Below are 17786 nucleotides of genomic sequence, written 5' to 3'. Positions count from 1 at the left end.
CACAATTTATCCGATTTATTCTTATGCTCTAATTTGGTCTTATATAATTATGGACCACCTAGGTCAAGCTAAAGTTTGATGGTTTTTTATTTATTCTTATATTTCATTAGGTGTTTGATATTTATATTGAAATTTGATTAATTTGAATTCACACTAAGTAGAGCTCCATTCGGGTGTAGACTCCCTAGCAATAATTTTTCCATATTCAAAATTTAAATCTGAAATATTTAATTAGAAAAGAAACAATCTTATTCACAACAACACATCTGTTACCGTAAAGTTTGATGAATTTAGGAGTGAGGCCTTCTCTTTAGACACAAAAGGGTCACATGCATAACTATAGGCTCCATCGACTTGACTAGACTATGATGGATACAAAAAAAAAAGATGAATCCCCATCCACATACATAATTCATTATTTTATAGCATAAATCAAGGGAAAAAGTCTATATGCATAGGCGTGGGTATAGGTGCCGGTGGTGGTGGGGTTCCACTCCCCGGCGCTTCTATCGCTTTTCATGCCTATTTTAAGATAGTGTTTTTTTTTCCACCTAATGGCATAACAGACAAATCCCTTAATTAGGAGCCGTTTGGCATAAAGATAATTGTAGACATTGAAAATTTATGAGATTTTACAAAATATATTCAATTTTAGTTGGGATTCTGTAAAAAGTATTCGATTCCAGTTAGATTGTTTGGACGTTACTCTAATCATAAACCCTAGTTTATGTTTATATAAAGGGTATTATATTCCATTAAAGAGACATCTCAAAAATTCCACCACAAATTCATGGAATATTTATAAAGAGATCGAAATCTTGAATATTTCACAAATACATAGAACATTCCCAAAGATCAATGGAGATCAAATAAATATCCTAATTTGAGAAATACACCACTAATGACCCTTGAACAGGAACGAACAGATTTGCACCCGTATTTATCAATAAAATATTCATGTTTCTTCATATTTTTTTGTGATTACAATATTTTCTATCACTATAAAATATGTTGCTAACAATAATATCGTGTTTAATTGAGATATATGAATAAGTAATTTCAACAAAACAAATCGCATATATAATAATGATTCCCTTCATCTCAAATTAATCGTTGTGTTACATTTATCGAAAGACAAACTATATAAACCTCGCCAAACATTAGTCATATGCATCTTTTTTGCATTTGTAGTGTTGCTTGGCTTAAAAGATTTACTTCCTTTTAGAGCCTCAAATTTCAAGAATTTGTAGTGGGAGGACATACTTTAATGCCAAGACAAGCATTGATCAGGACATTTTACCCCTACCTTCTACATATATCACACACTTTTTTTTTGGTCAATTTGGAAAAGTTTAATGTAAACAGAAGATTTTAAAAGTTATATTAGTATAGAATTTAATATTTCACAAGTTTGAGCTTTAGGTGATATAAAATTAGAAAACATTACAAGCAAACTTTCATGTTACTTTTGAATGATGTGTGTATAAGTTAGAAAACCAAAGAAGATAATAAGAAATAATTAAAGGATATCTTATTCTAAAAAGAAAAAAGCTCACTAGAGAACTATTGGATAATTTAACAAATACTCCATATATGTTTGTTTACAACTATTAAAATCTAGGTCCCTCAAGGGACAATCCAATTGTCAAATTCAACAATTTAAAATGAAAGATCATGAACTTGAACCATAATTGATGAGTGTTTGTTTTTTTTAAAAAAAAAAATCAATCACGTAAAAAAATCAATCATAATGTCAAAATGGATTGTGGTGGAGTGGATGTACTACCTTATTTTTAATTTAATGTCTTAGATTCAAGCTTTCAGAATTGAGAAGAAATCACTTTTGATCAGATTCGAGCTTTCGGGATCGAGAAAAAATCAGTTTTGATCAGATTCAAGCTTTCAGGATCGAGAAGAAATCACTTTTGATAGGAAATGTTTAAGCCTTAAAATAGATTTTTTTAATCGTGAATTCAAATTACTTGAGCATAGATGAATATACTAGCGAAAACCCAGTATAAATAATTCATAATTAACCTTTGCAAAAGGTGAAAAATATTTAAGAATATGATTGTCCTTTTGAGCCAAGGATCTATCAAAAATAACCCCGCTCCACCTTTTAAAGTAGAAATAAGATCTGTGTACACACAGTCATTCGCAGATCCCACTTGTAAAATTATATCGGCTATGTTTATGTTGTTGTTATTGTTTTTGTATGATTGTCCCTTTACCTTTTGTATATCTATTTATTAAACACATTAAAATGGGAATTTTGAAAGGATAGTGAGCGGCGCCAAAGAATATTTAAGGAAAAACTCACAAAATTTCTTGAAAGATCTAAAGAAAAAGTAACATGCTTTTATTGATTATATATATTTATATGAACATTAGGTAAAAAGTGTTGTCATTTGAATGGAACTAGGAAAAGTATTTGAAACTTCAAACAAATAAATGAATTATCATTTTGAAAGTAAACCACTATGCACATGTTCTTGCTGGGTGAAAGTGACCTTACGTTTTTAAATTTTCACCAAAATACAAATAATCAACAACTTAGTTCACAATGCCAAATTAATTAAATCATTTATACAATCTTCCGTATACGTTTCACTTTTAAATAGTCCACTACAGTATGATAATGCAGCTTTCCCTATATTCAGCTTAGAAAAATTACTCTTCGAGTTCAGAAAGTTATATAACAACAACAATAACATATTCAGTGTAATTTTATAGATAAGGGCTTGGGGAGGATCAAACGTATACAACCTTATCTATCTTGTGAAGGCATATTATTTTCGAAAGACCCTCGACTCAAGAGTTTTAAGAAAGTTATAGTGACTCTCTAATACACACCTATTTCTATGATATGTCCTTTATCTCTTTTCAAGCATATCTAGTCATATACCAACTCTCAAATCTCAATCAAATGAGAAGCTTATATAAAACAGGATTAAACAAATATAAACGTGATTACCTGATTTTTTAAATACTTGGATGATCCCTGATTGGCTGTATAATAATAATAATAACAAGAATATTATAAGTACTTTTTTTTGGTTAAGTAAGTGATACTTGCATCGTATTTTGTTGGCAAATGATACACAAGAATTCAAGCTATATTTCTTTTTTGGGATTTTAAAAATATAGTTAGAAACATCATGAAGGTTTCCTAATTGATAGGTGGGGAAAAAGGGGTTAGAAATTTGTTGAAACGTCAATTGCTAACTCAATTTAATATGTATATTTATTAATAATAATTGTGATAATACAAGTTAGATACGGCCCCATAATTAAGATTGTGAGACAAAAAAAATATCACTCTCATGTATTATATTTATACATATATGCATATCAAGTTGATTCATTCAAACATCTTTAGCAACTCAACTAATTTTTGTTTGATTAATAAATAAATAAAGTAACACATCTAATCTATAGATAGTTATTCAATTTATTTCTCCTTTAAAGAATTCTAGTCTAATCTTAAATACTTTGGAGTTGAATCCATTGAATTTTATAGTAGTCAAATCAATTAAGGAAGGTTTATTATACATGTACACTCACACTAATACAATGTGTGTGTTTGTGTATGTATACAATGAATATACATGCAGGCATGTAGTGGTCAAGTTGGTATTTTCACCAAGGGATTTAAATCATAAAGAAATAAAACACACGAAAAAGCAAAATGGATTAAACATCTACTGTATATTTCGACAAAGGGAATTCAGATGGCCCCCTTGCACGATGGTTCTTTCAATAAAGAACTCGACTGAGATACAAAGAAGAAAAATGACACGTACTACGGGAGCTAGATGTTTATGGCATGAAAGGAAGAATTTTTTTCATTTTTTCTTATAACTGTGGTGTCAGGGTCAACTTTCACACACCTCGACTAATTCCACGGAATACCTGTCACCTCCCACAAGCAACATGTACCAGCTGATAACTCTGTCTACCAGGGCTAGAACATGTGGAAGAATCTTTTGTATGTTCTTTCAACTATATAAGGGAAGAATAGTACTAAACAAACTTAGGAAGATTAAATGAAAAAAAAAAGGGATCAAAACAAATTGTAGTATTATATGAAGGAAATTAAATCACTTTCTATACAAGAAAAAAAATAATGAACCATACATTAGTTCTTTAAGACACAAGTGATAGAATCCAGTTGCCAACTCTTTAATTAATCATATTGGAAGCAACTAGTATTAACACTATACAAGTTGCTTGGCCCATGAAAACTAATAACAATGGATAGAGACTAATCAGCCCAAATAACAATCCCAATAAGTATTCTCACAAGAAAAAGAGGCACATCCTGCAAACAACACAAAGAAAAACAAAAAACATACTCTGCATATTACAACTTAGCAAGAAAAGGAAAAAATAAGGCAATATACTATAAAGATTTTGCTTCCAAATTCTAAGTTTTCCACCTTATCCATAGTGCAATTACATCCCATAATAGCAATCAGGAAGAATGCAGTTGATAATGGCAGAAGAGAAATCTATATTAGGACGGTATCAGCCAAACGTTATAACGATTGTAGTCCAAACGAATTAAATTGCATTAGATGATTAAGTTTTTTATCTTCACTGTTTCTACAGCGCGGGTTGAATAAGACAACAAAATAAAATACGCGTTACATGTGCTTACATGTTGAAGTGCATTTCTATTTGTTTGTATCATCCATGAACTCTAATCCAATGCAAAAGTGCTTCAATATAACTCCCAACTGGTTCTTCTCTTGGTCTCATCAGCTCCTATATTAAAAAAACAAATCGATTTACAGGTTAGTATTTCGTATAAACAAAAACTGGCCTTTATTTATAAGCAAGGGTGTAACTTACACTCGAAAGTTGCCCAACGAGATGGAGGCACAATAGTGCGATCTTGGTTTCCTTCTGGGGCATAGAGCAAACTGAAGAGATCTTGCGTATCTTCTTTGTGCTTCACGGATGGAGCACTCATGAGACCATTTTTTGGAGGTAAATTAAGAAATTCATCCATCGTGTCCAAAGAAACCTGATAAAATGAAATGCTATTCTGAGCCATGCTTGACAATGAAATTACGCGTCCAGGCAAAAAAATGTAATCTATATTTGGCTATACGATTAACCAAACAGCATAGCACATAATAAAGAGATTGTTGTGAACAAAACTATATTAAGAAGTATTCAAAGGCATAGTAGAAACATGTAAACATAGTACAATATGTGCATTACCCCACGAGATCTTGTCGTTGTAGGAACTTGTGGAGGTTGTATACTAAAAACATCCTCCTCCAAGGAATATTTTCTTGCTTTTCTTGGAACATCAGCTTTTCCTCCGAAATCACTTGTTTCACCAATCATATCAGATAGTCCTGGTTGAGGATTATATCTCGAAGCCCATTTTTTATCCTGATACCTGCAGTCACAATAAAATTTATGCAAAGGGAACTATTATATATATAGCTTGTGAATGCATAAAATAAGTTTTTGTGCAGAATTACTTGGTTCGGATGAATTTCCCAATGTCGCTTCTATCTACACTTGCTGATAGATCTGCCTCCCAATAATTGTTCGACTTCTCATTACCTACACCTGCACAAGAAAACATGAAACAGAACATCAAAGGCAAATGGAATATCTTCAAGATAATTACTGTGTTTCTTATGTCTTGCGTTGTTAAGCTTCTAAGGAAAAGTTAAAAGCTGGAGAATACTAGTACTATGGAAAAAATAGTAGCTCGTCCCCCCACCCCGACAAAGCACATGACATAAAATAGATAGAATGTCATGTAAATTAGGAAGAGGAAGTCTCCCTTTTCCATATTATTCATTTAGATGAAGTAGTGACAATCTTCAGGGCTCATGAATACCTAAAGGTTTTCGTTACATGTGAGCTTGAGTAATGCGCACAGAAGAGCAACAACGAGAGAGAGAGAGAGAGAGAGAAAGAGAGAGTGTTACATTGCATAAAAGAAATCTGCTCCGGCAGCCATGTGTCCAAAGTTGTCGACCTTACCTATCACAAGCAAGAAGCATGATAGATAGCTATTAGCAATGAAGATGTTTAATTTCATTCAGAAAGTTCTCCGTAAAAAGTTATGATCCATAGAAGAAAAACTGAAGTCAACAACACATATCTAAAGTATGTACCTTGGAGATATGTACCCCAAGACTCCTATGAATTCCTGAACATTGCAGGCAGATGAATATTCCAAGGTTGATGCTCGCCCACCTCGGGGCCCTGATATATAAAAACATCGTAAATTATTAAAACGCGATTAGACTAACAAGTTGAATGAAAGGAACATGCTTTATCATAGGAACACCTTGAAAGACTTATATAGATACAGAACTGTCCATACAAAATATACGATCAATAGACGCGAACATGGTGGAAAGTGCATTTCTAGCTCATTTCATAACCTATTACAACTCTAGATTATCATGATATACCATTAATTGCTACAATCTGGTTGCAGAAAACGCACCTTCCCCGACAATCTGCACATTCCCTATTTTCTGGAAGCTTAAGAAGGCCCTCCAATATCTGCAAGCAGTGAATAACACACACTAAGCTAGAAAATCACAAATAAACTACAGAAAAAGCGAATACCGCCAATGTGAGACTTTTTGTTATTCTTTAACAACACATAAAGTGCAGACACCCAGTGCTTAGCAATCTGGTGCGAGGACAATTTTAATTTTTGGGGCCCACCATTGGGTGAGATGAGCCCTACTCTGAAATCATGTTAAATTAGGTATTTGCCGAACTCACGTTCCAAAAGGAGGAGGATTGCTCAAGCGAGTCCACATTAACCGCCAATGTGAGATTCTTTTAACAACTATTGACAAAGAATTTGATTTTAAAAAATTACTACTACCAAATCTAATTCCTCGATAAGGTCAGATAAAATTGGGCATAATTTATTCTAATTCTTCTCCTTATGAATTGTATATGATCCGCAAATTGAAAAATTCAAAGTAATCAACACACAAAGTTACAAATAAACAGGGCCGATGATTAACCCTATATACTTTCGACTCGAAACATAAACTCATTAAAGTTGCAACATAATGTAGAGAACGTAAACTATTGAATCCATAAAATTTAAATCTCGATGATCCGCAATTCCACATAGATAGAAACAGAGGATAATTATTACCTTAGCATGTTTGGCATTAAGCTCCTTAGAAACGGAAGCCTTGTCGTTCATGGCTGCTGATTAATTTGTTACAAAAAAAGAACAACAAGGCCTAAGCAACAAGAAAGAAAAAAAAAACGAGAGAGAAAAAAAATAATAATCTCCCTCTCTAGAAGATGTGGTGTAATGTAATATCTATATTTTTTTTTCTTTTCTGAATGAAAGCCTTTTTTTTTTCATCACACATTCAAAGGAAACAGTTTTTTTGCATCCCCATAAAAACGCGCTTGTTTTTCTAACGGCAACTCTAATCTTAACCCATAAACTCCAATCTCTCTCACACAACAAGCACGTATTACAAATATATCCATTATTTTGTTTGTGTCAAATCATATTAATATAGTGCTCATCTATTTCATATTATATCTACCTGATATTACATATTTTTAAAGAAAATTTAATAAGAAATGTATTTTTGAATTTTTATGTTTGACTATATACTTTACATAGTTATACTTAATTTTGAAAATATATTTCTCTCTTACCATATATTTTAGGACTACTTAATTATTAATTTTCTTAATATGTCTCACTATATAGAATTCTCTAATTATTAGCTTTCCGAATACCTCTTACCATATATTTTAGGACTATTTAATTATTAACTTTCTAATACGTCTCACCATATATTTTTTTTGGAATTCTTTAATTATTAACTTTCATAATACCTCTTACCATATATATATTTTTGACTCCGTAATTTTTAAAAGGGAAAAAGGACAAATATAACCCCATACTATCGTAAATGGTATGCAAATGCCCTTCGTCATACTTTTGGGATATTGGTGCTCCTGCCGTCCAAAAACTAGAGCATATATATCCTTTATACTAACGGACATATACGTGTCATAATCTTATCCGCCGATTCAATATCGGATCGACAGATAAGATTGCGCCACGTGTCCCTATTTAGTTTTATGTTAGAGTGTAGGGCATATATGCTCTGATTTTTAGACGGCAGGGGCATCAATGTCTCAATAGTATGACAGAGGGTATCTGCATACCATTTACGATAGTTCGGAAGATATATTTATCCTTTTTCCCTTTTTAAAAAGTATTTTCTTCTTATCGTATATTTTAAGATTACTTATAATTAATTCCCATAATGCCTCTCATCTTATAATGGACTACAGTACACTCTAAGTGTGCATTTTAATTGCATTTTCAGTAGTTTTTGAAGAATAAGGACATGTGTGAATGCGGTAGACATGGCAACTAGTACTACCTCTATAAATAGGCATCAAAAAGCGTTGTTACTCACTCTTGTTCTTCTTCCTCATTCGAGATGATTAAAGGAACTCAGAATTTTTTATTTCTCCAAAAGTCGGCTATGGAAAATCATCAACTCCTCGGGTATACAACTTTAATTTTGTTTTCCCCAAAAAAATTGGAATTTTGGGTCTATACGTTTTAAGTTACTGATATTTATTTTCCTGAAGGTGAAAGATGAGAAAGAGGAAGAAGAAGTGGAGATGTGGATCACAATGGACCCTATAGTAGAATATGCTAAGTCATACAATGGTGATTGTTGTGTGACTGGATATCATGAGAAGCGACCCTTGAAGATCCTATTCGCTATAGGGAGACTATTCATAATTTTATTGGTGAATCCTTAGCAGATAAGTTGGGTTGTGATTCATATCCAATCAAGCCTCGAACTGTTAATAACTCAGCTTTTGGGAAACTAGTCACTTCTAGAGCATGCAAAAACTTTGAATTCTCAGTGGAAGGAGTTTTGTTGAATGTGAAATTTTGTATCTGTTATCTCTTGTATTCAGGTTAGTCAAAAATACAGAAACAGAAAAAGATGAAATAGACAAAATGTTTTTAATCCGAGTCCATAGAAATCACTGTGTTTCCTTAAGAAATTTAATCCCCTCACTGTACCCGAGGTTGCAAATTAATTCCTCTCAAGATAAAACGGATTAACTTGATAGAGAATTAGCGGTACGTCAAACTTCAATAACTTCATCGAACATAAGAACAACAACAAAAACACACACAGACTCAGTCGATTGACAATTTTGTTTATGCAAGAAAATGTATGCATAGAGGAAAAAAATTTCAGTGTTGAAAAACGAAAAAAACATCTCTATTTATAGCCATTTATAGCAAGGAACGCGTCTGTTCAGACAATTCTGTTCAGACCCGTTTTTTCCAGAAGTGTTTCTTAATATAAGGACATCAATTTTCTCTCTTCTATCAATATGGTAAAAATAACTTTTCATTTGCATTTTGTAATGACTTTTCATTTTCCCTCCAAAATTGATTCCCTTATTTTTTCATTTTTCTCTTTTTATTTTTCATTCACACCTTGCTAAACCCAACAGTATCTACTTCCATTGTCCTCAAATTGTGAGATTGTATTAGGAAACCAATGGATGTGGACCCTTGAGAATTTTACCGTTGAACATAACGGTGTGGTGTTTTACTCCGGAGGTAAGAAACACTATGTGCATTTCAATGAAACAGTTGATGACGATGAAGGCAACAAGCGCTGAGAGTCCATTGAGTTTTACTATATGTTTTTGGGATTTTTAGGGTTGATCTCTTCCTCAAACCTCCCGTTATGTTTCTATAAGATAATACACTAGTGTGTAGATTTAAGCTATAGTTTTTACTTTCACCAATATTCTATTTATGCAGAGGATTTACTTATAATCATCCTCAGTTGATTGTCGTCTACTGCAATTTATGAAGTCTTGAGTTTTTCCTGAGTTCTTGCATTAATTGGTATTGCCTCTAATGAGACATGGAAGGCAATTCATATTGAACTTGTGAAAGTCATATATGAGTTCAATTAAATGGAGTTTATGGACTAAGCCACCATCTAGTCGGAAAATTTGAAAGTAGAAATATTTATTAGTGAATTAGTTCGCGTTTTATGCATTATAAGTAATATAGTTTTATTAAATCTAATACAGATAAAAGAGGAAAACATTAAGTTAATAGTTAGCAGGCTTCTAACAAAGTTATGCAAAAGTTATAAGTTACTATATTGATACAAATTTCTTTTTAATAAACTTACAAAAATTGAAAATTCATATAAATATAAAATAATGAGAAATAAGATAGATAAATAAAAAAAAAATGCAAAATTATCTTTACAACCTTCATCATTAAAAAAGCGAAGAAAAAAACGAAATCAAAGCATAATTTTATGAGATTTCATCGATATTCATTCCAACAAACATATTACCACTCAATAAACTTCGTCTTTACTCTTCAGCTCAAAGTAAAGCGTGAACACAATAAGCATCAATAGCATAACACAATAAGTGTTAGCTAATAAACTCTTTTTCTCAAAAATTTAATTCAAATATTTTAACTTTTGAAATATTTATACCATTAAGTGGTAATACACGTGCAACACAGGTATTCAAGAACTAGTATATATATATATATACTAATTTAATATCATCTTAATCTGCGAAATCAAACTATCAAATAGATTAGGAAAAATGGATTAAATTAATCCAAAAAAAAAAAGTTGAACCCAATTAAACTCTAATCAACTTCAAATCATAATTATCTTTGATTTATTTACACATTAAACCGAGAAGTCAAATATGGAACCAACAACAAAAACATCATCTATTATGCACCTTATAAAATAAAAGTTGATGTACAGAAAAATCGCTCTAAAAATATAATGTAGTTATTTTTTTTAACATGTTTATATGACATCTAAAAATTTAATTAAAAAACTCAATCAATTTTAATAAGAAAAATCCCATGTTCCACAAATTTTGGCTCCTTATTGATACCATTATTTTCATAATATAATTCACAGCCCTTATTAATATCATTGACCTAATCTAAATTCAAGAATACTCTCCGTTTTATTTTTTATATTAGAAGAGATTAACTTTATAAATATTGTAAAACATTTTATAAAATAATGTGAGATTGTGGAAGAGTAAATGTGTTTGTATCGTGCATGGGCGTGGGACGTGGGAAAGAAAATAGAGTAGTGGTACTTAATTTAGCAAAATCTTGTTTTGTATTTTCTCAACTTCCGTTTTTTTTTTTCCTTTTTTGTGTTTCTCTATTTCAAAAAAAAAAAAAAGTACTCCATATGAATATGATTAATTAATGACTAAATATTAGAATGTGTGCTCCTCGAATTTAGTGGATCAAACTATCCATTTTTTTTTTTGTAGTTTTTCTTAAAAAGCTCTTGATTAACCAAACGCTTTACTTGTAGGCGTTTCTAATTTTTTAGTGAGTAACTCATTTTTTACTCTTTCTGAATATATTAAATAAATAAAAATTCAATTAAAAAGCTCGTTTCAACCTGATCATATGAAGAAAGTAAATAATTAGAGTATAATTGTAATCTAGTACCTGAAAAATTACACAGTTGATAAAATTAAGTAATTAACTATGCATCAAAAGACAGAGGCGGAGCTAGTTGGGGCTTCATGATCGAACGAATTGAACCCAATAGTTTTCCAATAGATCATATATTTATATAGAAAATTAATCAAAATATATATGTTTATTAATTTGTGAACCCCTAACAAAATTGAATGACGATTATTAACAAAATTTAAAATCCCAAACTCCTAATTCTAACTTCGACTATGTAATGAAAGATAACAACAGCTAAAAAAAAGTGAATTTTTTCTCCAATCTTTTTATATCGATAAAGTAATGGCATTTCGTGATGGAATATCAAATCTCACTTAGTCCTTTTCTTAGTCGTTTGAGTTTCGTGCAGCGAATTGAAAAAAAAGTGAAGGGAATGTTCCTCACTAGATTTCTTTGTTAGTTCAATTCATCACACACTTTTACTTGTCATGTTATGTTTTTCAAAAATTAAAATAAATTATATTAATTTAATATTTTAAACTAAAAATTTAAATATTTAAAACTATACCAAAAATACTATAAATTACAATTTTACATAATAAAATATTAATCAAACTTCTTATTATTTGACTCAACTACAAAGAGAGGAAGGAAATATAATTTACAACTCACTTGTGATTTGAAAATTGTTGTACATAAACAAGTTTATTTAATGCACACTTAAAAGAATGACGGCGGCGAGTAATTTCCAAAAAGAAATGAAGTTTGAATAAACATATTTGTACGTTATATACATATGAGGGACATTTTATAAGCATTTTCTCCAAATAGATACTCTCTTCGTTTTAAAAAAAGTATTGCGCTAAAACTTCACTAAATTAATATAGATGAATTCATAAAATATTATTATTTTTAAAAGTATTATTTAATTAATAAATTAATATTTATTAATTTAAAGTGTATTTTGAGATTCAATGAAAGTTAATTTTGATTACATGAAAATCATTGTATCTTACTAATTTATGTATCATATTTATAAATTCACATAAAAAATAAATTTATTATACATAAATTATGAATACATCAAAATTATTGTATCTTGCTGAATTATGTATCATATTTATTGAATTCATATAAAAATAAATTCATTATACATAAAGTATGTGTATGATTCATTGTAATATATTTTTTTGTTAAATGATTCATTGTAAAATAAACTCAATGATTCATAGTAAAAATAAATTCATTATACGTAATGTTCATTATTTCTTAATCATCAAATATTATTCATTGTATCTTTACTAAAAACATTCAATGTATGATGTTAAGAGAATAAACTATATTAGCAACATATGAAGTTTCTTGAAACCATATTAAAAAATAATTTCTCATTTAAAAGTTGTCACAAATTCAATAATGACAGATCAAATACGTACTAAAACATTATGTGAATACAAAAGAGATCAGTTCCACACGCATTCAAAACGATTTGCAGTCGTGACAACGCCGAAACTTTTGGATGCAATAAAAAATTATTAGATGAGCTTCAACTAGATTTAAATTTTAACAAAAAAATAATAGAATCATATTTCACAAAATTGTCTTAGATATATTTATACTTTTAAATAATTATTAATTTATAATATCATTGAGATCATATATTTATATATGGATCTTCTGAAAAATATATTATCTTATCGAAATTGATGATTTTTTACATTGACTCAAGTGGGACATAAGGAAAATATTATCTTGGAAAAATTATTAATTCACTAAGTATTAATTTAATGAGGCTTTACTATACTTTTTTTTTTAAATCTGTTTTAAAAAGAATAAATTTTCTTTTTTGATAAAATTTTAATTTCAACTTTCCATATAATATATTTGAAGTCATAGATCACATGATATTTGATACATTTAATACAACTTTGACTAGGATCATAAAATTTAAAATCTTCATTAATTTTCCTTAAATAAAGTATCTAGTCAAACTATTAACTTTTAGTACTTAATAGGAGTAGTAGTATCATTTTATTGTGCAGGTGCATTTTCATTGATTTTTTTTCGAAAGAAAGGGCATGAGAAGGCAGTTGAGACGGGAGAGCGAGTACTATAAATAGACTTGATCGGAAAATCCTTCTCCTTTGTGTTTCTTCTTCTTCTTCGCCGTCGAGATGGTTAATGGAAACAAGCAAATCGCTGATACTGTTGCAGCAGAGATGAGGGTAATGCGTGCTCTAATGGAGAGGCTGTTTGGAGAATTGAATTCCAGGCTGGACAAATCTGATGCGAGGCTGGAAAAATTTGATGAACAAATTTTAGAGTTGAAAAAATGCATTGAATCTTCTAGGGATCAAGAGAAAGGCGAAAAAATGATCGAAGCTGTCATGAATCGTTCCTCTGACGGCCATGAGAACTCATCGATGCTTCAGGTACAATTAGTTTTACTGATTTTCCAAAATTAAAATTGTTGTAATGATTAATTTTGAATCTTTGTTCAATTGTTGCTGATTTATTTAAGAAGGAGCAAGTTAAACGGCACAGAGAACCCATAACCGCTACTTATAGTCGCAAACGCAGCAAAAAGAAGGATTCTGTTTCACTGATTGAAGATGATGGTGTTGATGCTCCGATTGTAGATCTTGTTCCTACAGAGATAGAAAGGATTGATGTTAACGTTCCGATTGTTCCTACTGAGATAGAGAGGATTGATGTTAACGTTCCGATTGTAGATGTTGTTCCTACTGAGATAGAGATGGAGTTATCAGTGGACGGTGGATTCTGCGTGACTGGGTATCATGGGGAGGTACCGTTGGCTGTGCTAATGGGGGAAGAAGAGACTACGCACAATTTCATCAATGAATCGTTAGCAGATAAGTTAGGTTGTGAGACAGTTCCATTAATACAGCCTCAAACTGTTCGGTCAGATTTGGGGGAAATGGTGAGCTCCAGAGTATGCAACAACTTTCAATTGTCAATGGAAGGCACTGTGTTTAATTTGAAAGTATATCTACTTCCACTGTCGTCGAAATATGACATGGTTTTAGGAGGGGAATGGCTAGGGACCCTTGAGAAAGTTATAATTAGTTCTGCTGGTTTGGAGTTGTACCTACAAGGAGGAGACAAGAAATTCATGCCTTTCAAAAAATCAGTTAGAGGCCGACGACGCAAGCGTTTTTAAATCAGTTCTGTTTTCTTGCGATATAGATACAACTTGTTGCATGTCATTTTGAGTAATTATGAATTCATTTGAGTTCTTTCTTACTTGTTAATTTGTTACATTCACATATAACTCTCTGCTAGTTTGATTGTCAACGGGTTGTTCCATTTTCATCTGAGTTTTGTCCTGTCCCTCTTATTTGTGCACCTTATATTCATGAAGATTGAAGGGTACAGGTTTTTTTTTTTATTCTTGTACTATTGAAAACAGTTTACATTTAGCATTTTTTATATTTGCGGTCAACTTACCTGTTTTTATTCTTAGGATAATTTTATAAACATTCCTTGAAATTTCGCTTTATAACATATGTTTTCCTTTTGATTTTGAATATTACACCATCTTCTCTTATTTCGCATTTAGTGTAACAACTAACAAAAATATTTTTCAGTCTAAACTGAACAAATATACCCCTTATATATTCATTGCAATGTTTTTCTTTATTTTGTGACACAAAACTCTCTTTTAAAAAATATTTTAGAATGGAATGTGTATTTAATTAAGTCTATTAAATTCTTTATACTATATTTATATGTATTTTGTATTCGAATTTGAAAAACGAAATAATCCAAATCCAATTCTTTTTTAAAAAAAAAAAAAAATCCAATATCATTTGATACAAAATGTAAGCCCTAAAAAAATCAAAAACATGAAAATTGTTATGGATAACGACTCATCACCCTACTAGCCCAACTAAATATCGTTTTTTATTTGTTATTTGTTCTTTTATAAGAGTATTTATTTAAGAGTTAAGTTTTGTGCACTATCGATATATTAAATTTCTACACCATAATAATATGATATAACTAACCCAAGTCTACCTAAAATTTATGCATGGACATTTTCTTGCAATAAAAAGGGATGCTACAAATGAGATTAATGTTGAAGGAATTTAAAGAAGCAAAGTAGCAAACCCACATATTAAATGAGATGACGTTATGGTAAAATTTACTGATGAGCCATACGAATTGAAGGATGCGTGACTGGGTACCATGGTCTGTTTTATTAAATGAGATGACGTTATAGTCAGTTTTATTTTTTTTTGATAGTTCGATCATGGAATTTCTTTATTTTATATGTACATAATATGAATGTGTGACTTGTTATAAGTGATCCTATTCTATTAATAGTACAGAGAATAGTCTATCGTCTGGAACACAAAATAGACCAGGAAATATTTTTAATCTGATCCAATTAAGTCACATTTCTGATTTCTTGGAATCCATCTTATTGTAATGATTAAATGTTAAATAGATCGACTTTAAATTACCTCTTTGCTTTTTCTATTTGCAACTATATAGTTTAATCATCCAAGTGGCAAGTGTCGATGGAATTTGTATGGTTAGCCTCTTTACTACTTCTCTTTTTTGCAACTCATTTTTCTTTTCTTTTTTCTTGTATACATTATTACTCTTTTTTTTATATCTTTTATCGAGCTTAATAAATTCAATCACATATAAGATGATAAATTCAATCATATTATATACGTGTATTATTTACTTCACGACTTTCCTTTTCACGCCTAGTAATACTCAATTTGGAGGTAAAGGGAAATCAATAGCGTAACAACACAAAAATTTATCTAACCTAGCCAAAAGATCATTAATACAAAAGTATGAAAGTGAAATTAATTAATGGCATAGGTATACAAAGGTGATAAAAATGTGCCTATGTACTAAAGGAGGTATCGTATTGGAGCACATAATATGTAATCGATTTCCACGTAGAGAAAGATTATATAGATGTATATGATCGTAATAGAGGCGTATCTAGAGGGGGTGCCGTGGGTTCACGTGAACCCATGCTCCCCTCTCTAGATCATATATAGTAGTGTTATATATTTTTTTAAAATATTTAAATATAGATGTGTGAACCCATGTTTAAAGTATCATATAAAAATGCGATGATGATTGGGTGCACTTCTCTAAGTGAGAGATAGAAATTTAAATCTTATATCTATCTTGTCTCTTTGAGTAACACTTTTCCAAGTAACTCAGTTACACTTTTGTTGTTTCAACTAATTTTTCTTTTGTTTTTTTCCTTTATTCTTTCAAAATTTTCAAGTGTGTTACATTGAGAATTCCTAAAAAATTTAGCATTGTAAATTTTTTATATAATTAAATCAAATGTGTATATTAAAATTTAAAACTAGTAGTATTATATATTTCGGACCTATAATTTTTAACCTTTAATGATTCATATTACGAACTAAAAGTCAAATCGATCAAATTTATATTAGAGATACATTTTTTCATAATCATGCACCCATCTAGCCGAAATCCTAGATACGCCTCTGGATCGTAACTCGTAGCTTCCTCCCAATTTATAGTATAATGAAGTACCCATCTTAATCCTGGTGATGAAACTATTTTGATTCCATTCAAATGTGATACATTTTGTTGCGTTGTGGAACCAATACTTCAATAATCACCAATAAAGTTAGGTTTTCAAAGAAGTTAGAGGTCTTAGGTTCGAGCCCTGGGTATGGAGAAAATCATGTTGGGAGCACCATCCCTGATGGGCCCTGTAGAGCGCGGTCCGAATTTAATCGGACCTCCAATGTGGGTGGGAAATAAAAAAATATATATAATAAAGTCACTACTTAGTGAAAATACATATTAAATTCACGTCTAATACTCTAATTGAATAAAATAAAATATTATACTGCATAGTCAGTAAAAAATGTCCAACCTTAAATCAGTACAAAACTATAAAAGCGAAATTCTAACGGTTGAATTGTCGTAAAAATGCAAAAAGAAGGAAAGATTATTTTACATTATCATCCTTTTTAAAATTTAAGCGTAAATTCAAAATCGCACATATAACGATAAGGAAATTATAAGTTTATCAATTGAATGAAACTTGAATCTCAAATTAGAGACAGTTAAATTATATTACTCTCTCGATTTAATTTAAGTGTCTTAATTTGATTAGACATGAAATTTAAGAAATAAAAAGAGATTTGTAAATCTTATGATCTTAAATTAAAAATGTGTACGGTACTAAATGTCCTTTTTAAATCTTGTAGTTTTAACATTGTCAAATAAAATATTTAAA

General features: G+C 30.4%; 1 protein-coding gene and 1 pseudogene across 2 annotated transcripts; one reads left to right on the top strand and one right to left on the bottom strand.

Annotated features, from left to right (window-relative positions):
- Positions 1–4061: 4061 nt before the first annotated feature.
- LOC125859431 (probable ADP-ribosylation factor GTPase-activating protein AGD15) lies at positions 4062–7331 on the bottom strand. Of its 2 annotated transcripts, XR_007445770.1 has the most exons (9): positions 7160–7292; positions 6485–6543; positions 6147–6237; positions 5958–6012; positions 5499–5589; positions 5230–5413; positions 4855–5029; positions 4661–4767; positions 4062–4321 (listed from the first exon to the last, which is right to left on the bottom strand). XR_007445770.1 is itself a non-coding variant. In XM_049539182.1 (8 exons), coding segments are annotated over exons 1-8 (708 nt in total). In that variant the 5' UTR covers positions 7211–7331; the 3' UTR covers positions 4642–4765. The 2 variants fall into 2 exon arrangements, 1 of the variants encoding a protein (XP_049395139.1); XM_049539182.1 differs by lacking the exon at positions 4062–4321 and having other exon boundaries at positions 4642–4767; positions 7160–7331.
- A 6553-nt stretch (positions 7332–13884) lies between these two features.
- Positions 13885–14745, top strand: LOC125858696 (uncharacterized; annotated as a pseudogene).
- Positions 14746–17786: the final 3041 nt, after the last annotated feature.

This window comes from Solanum stenotomum, chromosome 3 (assembly GCF_019186545.1).
Source record: "Solanum stenotomum isolate F172 chromosome 3, ASM1918654v1, whole genome shotgun sequence".
Classification (NCBI taxonomy): Eukaryota; Viridiplantae; Streptophyta; class Magnoliopsida; order Solanales; family Solanaceae; genus Solanum; species Solanum stenotomum.
This window is presented reverse-complemented; position numbering and strand designations above follow the sequence as displayed.